The sequence below is a fragment of the Notolepis coatsorum genome, assembly GCF_963971535.1.
Source record: "Notolepis coatsorum genome assembly, chromosome: 1".
NCBI lineage: Eukaryota > Metazoa > Chordata > Actinopteri > Aulopiformes > Paralepididae > Notolepis > Notolepis coatsorum.
Genome location: NC_140165.1, coordinates 253,201,583 through 253,214,310, shown reverse-complemented (window position 1 = coordinate 253,214,310; position 12,728 = coordinate 253,201,583). Strand labels below are relative to the sequence as shown.

At 50.8% G+C, this 12,728-nt stretch overlaps 1 protein-coding gene across 1 annotated transcript in view; it reads right to left on the bottom strand.

The window, feature by feature from the left end:
- masp1 (MBL associated serine protease 1) overlaps window positions 1-12,728 on the bottom strand; it is a gene marked incomplete at its 3' end in the record, with an annotated part of 150,795 nt that overhangs the window by 62,348 nt on the left and 75,719 nt on the right. Inside the window, exon 5 of the mRNA XM_084323814.1 lies at window positions 12,093-12,289. Within this exon, the coding sequence (XP_084179940.1) occupies window positions 12,093-12,289 (197 nt within the window). The remainder of the gene's footprint in view (window positions 1-12,092; window positions 12,290-12,728) is intronic.

The window sequence follows — 12,728 nt, the reverse complement described above, 5'->3', positions numbered from 1 at the left end:
ACGCGTAAAGCGGGCAAAACGAGGCGCAGCTCCAAACGGGGAACAAGGTTCTCCACAGCGGTTCTCCACAGAAAGGTCCTGGAGAGAAAGTAGACCAGGAACAGCAACGGGGAAAAGCAGGCAAAAGCAGTTGTATTCCAGAACGACCCGACAACGATAGAAGGAAGGTCCTGGTATATAAAGCCCTCTGGGGCGCTAATCACAAACTATGACAGCTGCGTGATGAAAGTGGCAATCGTTCAAAAAGCGTGTGGCGGGGAATGCACCAATCAGCACCATACCTCAGGAGAGCGTGTGGCGGGGAACCAACCAAATCTCACAGTACCCCCCCCTCCACGGGAGCCACCCGGCGACCAGCCCGACCCGGCTCGCCCGGATGGGCACGATGGAAGTCGGTGATTAGGCCGGGATCCACGATGAGCTCCGTTCCTCCGGGCCGTACCCCTCCCAGTCCACCAGGTACTGGAACCCCCGACCCCGCCGTCGAACGCCCATCAACCGGCGGACCTGCCACTGGGGGTGACCGTCCACCATCACGGGAGGAGGTGGTTCCGGAGCAGGAGGCATCAGGGGACTGAGAGAGACAGGCTTAACCCGGGACACATGGAAAACGGGGTGAATGTGCATGGACGCAGGAAGCTTAAGACTCACCGCCGCCGGACTGAGTACCTTCAGAACCTCAAAAGGACCGACGAACCGGGGGTTAAGCTTCTTGGCCGAGGACCGAAGCGGAAGGTCCCTTGCGGAAAGCCACACCCTCTCCCCAGGGTGGTACGTCGGCGCAGGGACCCGGCGCCGGTCAGCCCCACGACTGGCGCGATCCGATGACCGGAGCAGCGCAGTCCTGGTGATCTCCCAGACCCGACGGCACCGGTTGAGGTGGTCCTGTACGGAGGGAACTGCCACCTCCGACTCCTGTGCAGGGAAAAGAGGGGGTTGGTAGCCCAGGGATACCTCAAAGGGTGAGAGGCCGGTGGCGGAACTGACCATGGAGTTGATGGAGTACTCGACCCAGGGAAGGAAACGGCTCCAAGAAGCGGGTTTCTCGGCAGCCACACACCGAAGAGCAGACTCCACACTCTGGTTCATCCTCTCCGTTTGTCCGTTAGTCTGGGGATGATAACCAGAGGAAAGACTGACCGTTGCCCCCAATCCCTTGCAAAAAGCCCGCCATACCTGGGAAGTGAACTGGGGCCCCCGGTCCGAGACGACGTCCTGGGGAAACCCATGGAGGCGAAACACGTGGCGTGTCAGGAGGTCCGCCGTCTCGGCCGCCGAGGGAAGCTTGGGAAGGGACACGAGGTGAACCCCCTTGCTGAACCGATCCACCATGGTCAGTAGGCACGTGTTCCCCTGGGAAGAAGGAAGACCCGTGACGAAGTCCAACGCCACATGGGACCAAGGGCGGCTCGGAATGGGAAGCGGCTGCAATAGCCCGGAGGGTGCCTGGTGGGAGGCCTTGCTGCGGGCGCAGACTGCGCAGGCCAGTACGAACTCCTTGACGTCGTTCCTCATGGTGGGCCACCAGAATCGACGAGCCAGGAAGGAGAACGTGCAATGAACGCCTGGGTGGCAGGCGAACCGGCTGGTATGGCCCCACTGGAGGACCCGGGACCGGACTGAGTCGGGGACGAAGAGACGATGAACCGGTACATTGCCTGGAGCGCGATGGAAGCGTAGGGCACACCTTACCACCCCCTCGATGCCCAAGGTGACTACTCCTACCACCCTGGCCTCTGGGAGGATGGGAGTCGGGTCCTCAGTGGTTGGAGCCCCCTTGGAGTGTAACCGGGACAGGGAGTCGGCCTTCGTGTTGCGGGAACCAGGGCGAAACGTCAGCGAGAAGTCGAACCGACTGAGGAAGCTGGCCCATCTTGCCTGCCGGCCATTGAGGCGCTTGGAAGCACGGATGTACGTCAGGTTCTTGTGGTCCGTCCAAATGGTAAATGGCTCCTCGGCCCCCTCTAGCCAATGACGCCACTCCTCCAAGGCAGCCTCAACCGCCAGCAGCTCCCGATTGCTGATGTCGTAGTTCCTCTCGGCAGGGAGGAAACGACGCGAGTAGAAGGCGCACGGATGTACCTTCTGGTCCGTTGCCGACCGCTGGGATAAGATAGCTCCTAGTCCAGTATCCGAGGCGTCCACCTCTACGATGAACTGTCTCTTGGGGTCTGGATGGAGCAAGATCGGGGCGGAAGTGAACCTCTTCTTGAGGGAGTGGAACGCAGCACACGCCGCTGGGGACCAGTCGAACGGCAGGGCGGGAGAGGTCAGCCTGGTAAGCGGTTCCGCCACCTGACTGTAGTTCCGGATGAATCTTCGGTAGAAGTTGGCGAACCCGAGGAAGCTCTGTAACTCCTTCCGAGAGGTGGGTTCCGGCCACTCCTCCACGGCCCGGATCTTGCGAGGGTCAGCTCGGGTCAAGCCTCTCTCCACGATGAAGCCCAGGTAATCGACGGAGTCGGAGTGGAATCGTCACTTCTCTGCCTTGACGAAGAGCCGATTGTGGAGGAGGCGCTCCAGCACACGGCGGACATGCTGGATGTGTTCCTCGAGGGTCTTGGAGAAAATGAGGATGTCGTCTAGGTATACTACCACAAACTCCTCCAGCATGTCACGAAGGACGTCGTTCATGAGCGCCTGGAATACCGCCGGAGCGTTGGTGAGGCCGAACGGCATTACCAGGTACTCGTAGTGGCCCCTGGGAGTCTTGAAGGCGGTCTTCCACTCATCGCCCTCTCGGATACGGACCAGATGGTAGGCACTCCGGAGGTCCAGCTTGGTAAAGACGGTAGCCTGGGTGAGAGGCTCGAAGGTGGAGTTCATGAGAGGAAGATGGTACTTGTTCTTAATGGTGATCTCGTTGAGCTGGCGATAGTCGATGCAGGGTCGAAGGTCTCCGTCCTTCTTCCCAACAAAGAAGAAACCGGCCGCCACAGGGGAGGAGGAAGGCCGAATGAGTCCTGCTTCCAAGGACTCAGAGATATATTGATCCATCGCTGCCTTCTCAGGGACGGTCAGACTGTAGAGGCGGCTGCCGGGAAGGGGAGCCCCTGAGCGGAGGTCGATGGCACAGTCGTAAGGCCGGTGAGGCGGAAGGGCCTGAGCCCTGGACTTACTGAAAACCTCCTCGAGGTCGTGGTACTCGGGGGGTATGGTCGAGAGGTCCGGAGGCGGCTCACAAACGGATCTCCGGGGCGAGGGACAGGACGCCGCCTGAAGACACTGGGCATGACAGGAGGAGCTCCACCCCCTGATGGTACCGGAGGACCAGGCGATGTGGGGCTCGTGCAGCGCGAGCCAGGGCCGGCCCAGGACTACTGGGACAAGAGGGGATCTGGTGATAAAAAACTGGAGTCTCTCAACGTGGTTACCAGCAATGGTGAGCAGGACAGGACAGGTGCGTTGAGTGATGTCAGCCAGGCGGTGTTGGTCCAATGCAAACACCTCCAATGGCCTCACGAGGTCCTCTAGTGGAATGTTGGCCCGGGTAGCAAACTCGAAGTCTAGGAAACTCTCGTCAGCACCCGAGTCAATGAGTGCCTCCACCGTGGCCCGTTGGTCCGCCCAGGCCAGGGTGACGCTCATCAGACGGCTAGGTGGTGCACGGCTCTGGGAACGAGAAAAACGGCTCACCAGGATCTCCCGGGGTCCCGGCGAGCCTGGTCTTTTGGCCGGGTGGGGCAGTTGGCGATACGGTGTCCATCGCGACCGCAGTAGAGGCACAGGCCGGACCTGAACCTCGCCTCCCGTTCAGCTTGGCTAAGATGTGAACGTCCCAGCTGCATGGGTTCCTCCCCGGGCACCGAACGGGAGGGGAAGGAACCACCAGTCGTGTTGGGAGCAGGGCGGACCGCAGTACCGTCACGAGTATGGGGGGTCTGGGGAACCTCTGGACGTCCCTGTCGGGTTCTCTCACGTCTTCTCTCCTGGAGGCGTCCGTCGATGCGAATGGCGAGGCTGAATAGGTCTTCGAGGGACTCAGGTTCCTCACGGGTCGCGAGCTGGTCCCTGACAGCGTCGTTGAGCCCCCTCATGAAGGTGAGACGAAGCGCTTGATCGTTCCAACCGCTCTCCGTTGCCGCCAGTCTGAACTCCAGCACGTAGTCGGTGACCCCGCCACTGCCCTGCCGGAAGGTGCCCAACCGAGCTCCAGGGTCCTGGCCACGGGCTGGGTGGTGGAAAACCCTGCGGAGCTCAGCCACGAAGTCTGGGTAGGAAAAACAGAAATCAGCCCCCATTGCCCAGAAGGCAGTAACCCACTGGGCTGCCCGGCCTGAGAGCAGGTTAGTCATGTAAGCCACTCGGGCTCCCCTTGAAGTGAATCGGCTGGGTTGATGACGAAAAACCAACTCACATTGCATGATGAATGTGGCACAATCCTCGAAGTTACCATCGAACAACCGTGGTTCGGAGAGACGGGGCTCCCGAGGTGCGGGATCGGGAGGCGCGGGGCCTGCCACGGCTGCGGGTGATGCTCCGGCCGAGGCTCCTGAAGTAGGTGGTGTTACAAGCAAGGTGTTAACGGCTTCACTCAGCGCTTGTAATTGGTGGAGAATATTAGTCTGCTGATTACCCTGGGCTGTCTGCAGGCTAGCCAGAGAGCCAAGGGACTCCTGAATAGGCAGGACCTGGTCTCGAAGCTCCTGTACAGCAGCCGCAGCCGCACCTAGCTGTAGGCTGTGGTCGTTGGTTAACTCAATCTGGACCGCCAACGCTGTTCTGACCCTGTCTGTGTCGGCTGAGGTCGTCATGGTCGGGTCGTAATGTTATGGTTTGTAACCGACCTCAAACGCAACGGCACAGACAGGAAGTTCAGAGTTAGCCAAATGCTAGGGCGTATTTATTTACAGAGTCAAAAGAAGGATAAAGTACAATAATCAAACAAACGGGGAGACTGCCTTCGGCAGAGTCATCTGCCGCTCTGCAGAATCCTCCTGGTGATAGTGGTGGGGAATTGGCATGTGACGTTGTAGCGGCTCTGCAGATACTCCCAGCAGATAGTGGTGGGGAATTGGCATGTGACGTTGTAGCGGCTCTGCAGATACTCCCAGCTTTCACTCAAGGTGGAAAACGGAGAGAGAGAGAGAGATATCAGAAACAGTCCAACGAAACACAGAGGCAGTGTGGTTCCCTCCTCCCTAGCTGGGTCCAGAACCAATTGACAGTGACAGTCCTCAGTGTTCCCCACAACACACAATCTAGCCGAGTTAGTGCAACGAAACGAAGTCTTCAGTGTCTCTTCAAAGACACACAATCAGAATAATCCAGAGGGGTTTGGTTCCACTCACCCAAGCGCAACGCGTAAAGCGGGCAAAACGAGGCGCAGCTCCAAACGGGGAACAAGGTTCTCCACAGCGGTTCTCCACAGAAAGGTCCTGGAGAGAAAATAGACCAGGAACAGCAACGGGGAAAAGCAGGCAAAAGCAGTTGTATTCCAGAACGACCCGACAACGATAGAAGGAAGGTCCTGGTATATAAAGCCCTCTGGGGCGCTAATCACAAACTATGACAGCTGCGTGATGAAAGTGGCAATCGTTCAAAAAGCGTGTGGCGGGGAATGCACCAATCAGCACCATACCTCAGGAGAGCGTGTGGCGGGGAACCAACCAAACCTCACAGAAAGACGTTTGTCTTGTTTCCATCAGGGTCCCCCATTTTCAATTCATATAGACATTTATGACATACATGACATTTATGGCATAGGGACATATAGGTATTTAGTATTGATACATTTGTGACATAAACGGTATTCAAATATACAGTACTGTTACCCCTAGATCCTGACAGAGTATATACATATGATGGGGAGGGGACTGTACATTAGGAGGGGTTGGGTGGGTGGGAGAGAGATATACATAAGGCGGGGAGGGAATATATACATGCGGTGGGGAGGAGACTGTCTATTAGGAGGTGGTGGGGGTTTTGAGCATTTACGGTGGCCATTTTCGAATTGCAGCCTCCCGTAGGTGCTCTTTAAGAGCGGTTTTGAATGTGGGTAGGGATTCACATTCCTTTACAGCTGTGGGTAGGGCGTTCCACATTGATGTGGCATAATTGCGAAACGTATTTAGTCCCTTGTTTGAGCCGAATCTGGGTTTAACATGATTTGTTGAGCTTCCTCTGGTGTAGTGGTTGTGGTATTCACTGACCTTTGGGAAGTATTTTGACATGTACATGGGTACCTTAGTCGTATAGTGTATCTTGTAGACCAGGCCCATTGCAAGTTGCTGTACTCTGTCGTCTACTCTAAGCCATCCTAGGTTGTCAAAGTGGGCAGGGGTGAGGTGGGTTCTGGGGGTAAGGTCAAGTAGTAGTCTGACCAGTTTGTTTTGTGATGTTTGTAATTTAGTTTTAAGCACCTTTGAGGTGCTTTGGTACCATGAGGTGCACGCATAGTCGTAGTACCCTTGAATGAGTGCTCCTGCCAGAGTCTTCAGGGTATTCTTGTTTACCAGAGAGGAGATCCGGTACAAGAATCTAGTTCGTTGGTTGACTTTTTTTATTACATTGGATGCCATTTTGTCACAGGAAAGATTTGCCTCTAGGATGGAACCCAGGTAGGTAATTTCATCTTTCCTTGTGACAATATTGTCACCCACTGCAACTGAGAAGCCGTCGGTCTTGCTGAGTTTGTTATTTGAACCGAAGAGAATGGACTCTGTTTTGCCCATGTGTAATGATAGTTTGTTATCAGCGTTGTTATCAACATCATGGGAATACTATGACTAGCTTGTAGTGATTAGACATAATTCACCCACGGAACTGTTGTTGGGACATCTGGGTTGTACAGTAGGTGGCGGTATGTGCCTTCCTGTGGATGCGACCCGCCATTAACCCCCATAGAAGAAGAAGTTGTTGGGACATTGTACATTGGACGTTATATGTTGTTGCTATCCTGAAGGCACCGGTTCAGTTAGCTAGTAACAAGACGGGTGCATGTTGTGAATTTCGATGCACAATAAATATTCAACATTCTCTTTTTAGACTCCGCCTCAGACTCTTATCCTTTGGCACTTGGAACTTGCTGTACTTTGCTTGCAGGTCTGCAGCCATTATTGCTGGAATTTGATTATGAATAGCACCAACTTTAGCCAAGGTACCGTTATCAAGCTAAGCTAGCTGACCTAGCTTGTCTTCCCCGCAAGGTTTTCACATTGACATTTGATAACGTTAATCACCTAACGCTAGTCAGTAGCTACTTGACTTAAATACGATTCACCGTGGGTGCATTATTGTTGATAGACGGCCAGTGTCAGGTCCTGGAGAAAGGACAGGCGATCATCTGATTTGATGTAACGTTAAAGCAGATGTTGTTCCAACTAGCTAGCTTTTCAACTGTTAATGCTACAGTATAATAACACCAGCAAGCGAAACACATCCCGTCACACCGCTCTGTCGGGACAATGGAATTTAAGAAAGTGTATCTGCTGTTAAAATGACAAACAGCATTGACACTTTAATTCATGGTCGATTAAAAACACGTTCATTTTAAAATCCTCACTCTCCGCAGGAGATAAATTACGTCATATGGGATCGGAGGCTAGACTTTCGCCGTACTTGCCGATACCGATACCAGCATTTTAGGCTGTATCGGAGGCATTTTCTGATACTGGTATCGGTATCGGAACAACTCTACATGAAACACAGTGAAACTGCCCTTTAACACATTGTGCGCCATAAACGGCGTAAATCGTTATTGCCCGTCATGCGTTGAACGCCAACAACGGCATAAATCGTTATTGGGATCAATATTTAATTTTTTCGCCATGGCATTCATAATTCATCCAGCCTCCCTCCGGACTGCAGCGGCACCCTGTCTGATATTGCAACGCCTCAATACCGCTAGCCTGGTGGATGGTCGGGCGAGTTACACTCATGCCAAACCGGAAGTGGCGATCGGTGCATCGAGGAAATTCCTACGCCAGAGATATATTGTGGCATGGATCAATATACACACTCAAGTGCATTTGGATCGCTTTCGAAACGCAATAATCGATATGATTTCGGCGTTTATTGTGTCATACAAACCGGAAATAGATCTAGGAGATCGACTTCAAATAATTGGGATATTTTTCCTCCAGTCTCATCGGCGAACGGTAAGAGGACACTAACGTTATTTTCAGCCCGATTGTCCATTTCTTTGTTTGCAATCAGTCTGATCAATATATCAACCCATACCAAATAAAGCCGTTACTGACGATCAAGGAATTATAAATGACCCCCCCCCCCTTTCCTTCACGCATGATGAAGCATAATGTACAGCGGTTCTCCACAGAAAGGTCCTGGAGAGAAAATAGACCAGGAACAGCAACGGGGAAAAGCAGGCAAAAGCAGTTGTATTCCAGAACGACCCGACAACGATAGAAGGAAGGTCCTGGTATATAAAGCCCTCTGGGGCGCTAATCACAAACTATGACAGCTGCGTGATGAAAGTGGCAATCGTTCAAAAAGCGTGTGGCGGGGAATGCACCAATCAGCACCATACCTCAGGAGAGCGTGTGGCGGGGAACCAACCAAACCTCACAGAAAGACGTTTGTCTTGTTTCCATCAGGGTCCCCCATTTTCAATTCATATAGACATTTATGACATACATGACATTTATGGCATAGGGACATATAGGTATTTAGTATTGATACATTTGTGACATAAACGGTATTCAAATATACAGTACTGTTACCCCTAGATCCTGACAGAGTATATACATATGATGGGGAGGGGACTGTACATTAGGAGGGGTTGGGTGGGTGGGCGAGAGATATACATAAGGCGGGGAGGGAATATATACATGCGGTGGGGAGGAGACTGTCTATTAGGAGGTGGTGGGGGTTTTGAGCATTTACGGTGGCCATTTTCGAATTGCAGCCTCCCGTAGGTGCTCTTTAAGAGCGGTTTTGAATGTGGGTAGGGATTCACATTCCTTTACAGCTGTGGGTAGGGCGTTCCACATTGATGTGGCATAATTGCGAAACGTATTTAGTCCCTTGTTTGAGCCGAATCTGGGTTTAACATGATTTGTTGAGCTTCCTCTGGTGTAGTGGTTGTGGTATTCACTGACCTTTGGGAAGTATTTTGACATGTACATGGGTACCTTAGTCGTATAGTGTATCTTGTAGACCAGGCCCATTGCAAGTTGCTGTACTCTGTCGTCTACTCTAAGCCATCCTAGGTTGTCAAAGTGGGCAGGGGTGAGGTGGGTTCTGGGGGTAAGGTCAAGTAGTAGTCTGACCAGTTTGTTTTGTGATGTTTGTAATTTAGTTTTAAGCGCCTTTGAGGTGCTTTGGTACCATGAGGTGCACGCATAGTCGTAGTACCCTTGAATGAGTGCTCCTGCCAGAGTCTTCAGGGTATTCTTGTTTACCAGAGAGGAGATCCGGTATAAGAATCTAGTTCGTTGGTTGACTTTTTTTATTACATTGGATGCCATTTTGTCACAGGAAAGATTTGCCTCTAGGATGGAACCCAGGTAGGTAATTTCGTCTTTCCTTGTGACAATATTGTCACCCACTGCAACTGAGAAGCCGTCGGTCTTGCTGAGTTTGTTATTTGAACCGAAGAGAATGGACTCTGTTTTGCCCATGTGTAATGATAGTTTGTTATCAGCGTTGTTATCAACATCATGGGAATACTATGACTAGCTTGTAGTGATTAGACATAATTCACCCACGGAACTGTTGTTGGGACATCTGGGTTGTACAGTAGGTGGCGGTATGTGCCTTCCTGTGGATGCGACCCGCCATTAACCCCCATAGAAGAAGAAGTTGTTGGGACATTGTACATTGGACGTTATATGTTGTTGCTATCCTGAAGGCACCGGTTCAGTTAGCTAGTAACAAGACGGGTGCATGTTGTGAATTTCGATGCACAATAAATATTCAACATTCTCTTTTTAGACTCCGCCTCAGACTCTTATCCTTTGGCACTTGGAACTTGCTGTACTTTGCTTGCAGGTCTGCAGCCATTATTGCTGGAATTTGATTATGAATAGCACCAACTTTAGCCAAGGTACCGTTATCAAGCTAAGCTAGCTGACCTAGCTTGTCTTCCCCGCAAGGTTTTCACATTGACATTTGATAACGTTAATCACCTAACGCTAGTCAGTAGCTACTTGACTTAAATACGATTCACCGTGGGTGCATTATTGTTGATAGACGGCCAGTGTCAGGTCCTGGAGAAAGGACAGGCGATCATCTGATTTGATGTAATGTTAAAGCGGATGTTGTTCCAACTAGCTAGCTTTTCAACTGTTAATGCTACAGTATAATAACACCAGCAAGCGAAACACATCCCGTCACACCGCTCTGTCGGGACAATGGAATTTAAGAAAGTGTATCTGCTGTTAAAATGACAAACAGCATTGACACTTTAATTCATGGTCGATTAAAAACACGTTCATTTTAAAATCCTCACTCTCCGCAGGAGATAAATTACGTCATATGGGATCGGAGGCTAGACTTTCGCCGTACTTGCCGATACCGATACCAGCATTTTAGGCTGTATCGGAGGCATTTTCTGATACTGGTATCGGTATCGGAACAACTCTACATGAAACACAGTGAAACTGCCCTTTAACACATTGTGCGCCATAAACGGCGTAAATCGTTATTGCCCGTCATGCGTTGAACGCCAACAACGGCATAAATCGTTATTGGGATCAATATTTAATTTTTTCGCCATGGCATTCATAATTCATCCAGCCTCCCTCCGGACTGCAGCGGCACCCTGTCTGATATTGCAACGCCTCAATACCGCCGCCTGGTGGATGGTCGGGCGAGTTACACTCATGCCAAACCGGAAGTGGCGATCGGTGCATCGAGGAAATTCCTACGCCAGAGATATATTGTGGCATGGATCAATATACACACTCAAGTGCATTTGGATCGCTTTCGAAACGCAATAATCGATATGATTTCGGCGTTTATTGTGTCATACAAACCGGAAATAGATCTAGGAGATCGACTTCAAATAATTGGGATATTTTTCCTCCAGTCTCATCGGCGAACGGTAAGAGGACACTAACGTTATTTTCAGCCCGATTGTCCATTTCTTTGTTTGCAATCAGTCTGATCAATATATCAACCCATACTAAATAAAGCCGTTACTGACGATCAAGGAATTATAAATGACCCCCCCCCCTTTCCTTCACGCATGATGAAGCATAATGTATACCGATCATATACATTTGAATTTTTTAATATAGCGTGTATAGGAAAGAAACGCCAATCAATAATCTATCATATGCGTCAGGGCCTATAACTATCGTGTCAAAGTGTCCTTGAGCAAGACACTTAACCCCTAACTGCTCCCGATGAGCAGGTTGCCACATTGCATGGTTGCCTCCGCCATCTTATCTTATCTTAAGGGTTTGAAATTAAATGATATAGGACCTCAGGTAAAACCTTCAACCCTTTCACTACCACACTACAGAAGGTTAACCCGTCCACTACCACATGGTTAACCTTCTGTAGTGTGGTAGTGAAAGGGTTAACCTTCTGTAGTGTGGTAGTGAAAGGGTTAACCGTCTGTAGTGTGATAGTGAAAGGGTTAACCTTCTGTAGTGTGGTAGTGAAAGGGTTAACCTTCTAGTGAAAGGGTTAACATGCTGTAGTGTGGTAGTGAAAGGGTTAACCGTCTGTGTGGTTGTGAAAGGGTTAACCCTTTGTCGCCTGACAGTGAAAGGGTTAACCTTCTGTATTGTCGCAGTGAAAAGTTCAACCCTTTGGTAGGATAAGATATTCCTTAGCCACCCGTTGGGACGCGGAGCGTGGCGCGGTACACGAGATTCTCTAGGCACATCGTATTCCGGCTAGGGCGATCAACGGATGTAGGCCCATGAGTTCCTACCATGAGTTCCTACCTATCTATACACTGATGATGCATTTTGGAAGGTTTTGAAGGGAAAAAAACACGAATTATATATATTCTTTTAAAACGTGTTTGTAAAAAAAAAAAAAAAACGTTAAATAAAATAAAAATGTTCCCATGATTTGGCGGCCCACTTGCAATACCCTCGCGGCCCACAAGAGGGCCACGGCCCATAGTTTGGGAATAGCTGCTCTAGGGAGTTTCCCTCTCTGTCCTTCCGCCTCACCTTGACGTAGTCGTAGGGGCAGGTGACGTCCGGGTGGTCCTCGATGTCGAAGGTGTCGTCGAACAGCAGGCTGACGGTGAAGCCCTCCTCCACCTGGATGCGGAACAGGCAGTCGGAGCTCTTGGGGTACGGCCGGGGGTAGTCTGCACTACTGAGGACGCCAGAGCGCTCTGAGAACACAGCCTCGCTGCACTCCACTGGAGCACGCACACACACACACACACACACACACACACACACACACACACAAAGACACAGACGCACGCGAGCACACACACACACATACAGTACACACACACACAAACACACACACACACACAGACACATGAGCACACACACACATACAGTACATAGTGAGCACACACACGCACACATACAGTACACACACAGACACATTAGCACACACACACACATACAGTACACACACACAAACACACACACACGCGAGCACACACACAAACACACAAACACACACACACACACACACACGTTTTAAATGCTTTGTTTGAATCCAGTGTATACATCACACACACCAATATAATTAACATTTTTGTTTTTTTTCCATTTCATTCGAGATTAATGATTTGTTTTTGTTTTATTTACATGTTTGTAATAAAGATTTCAAATCAAATCAAA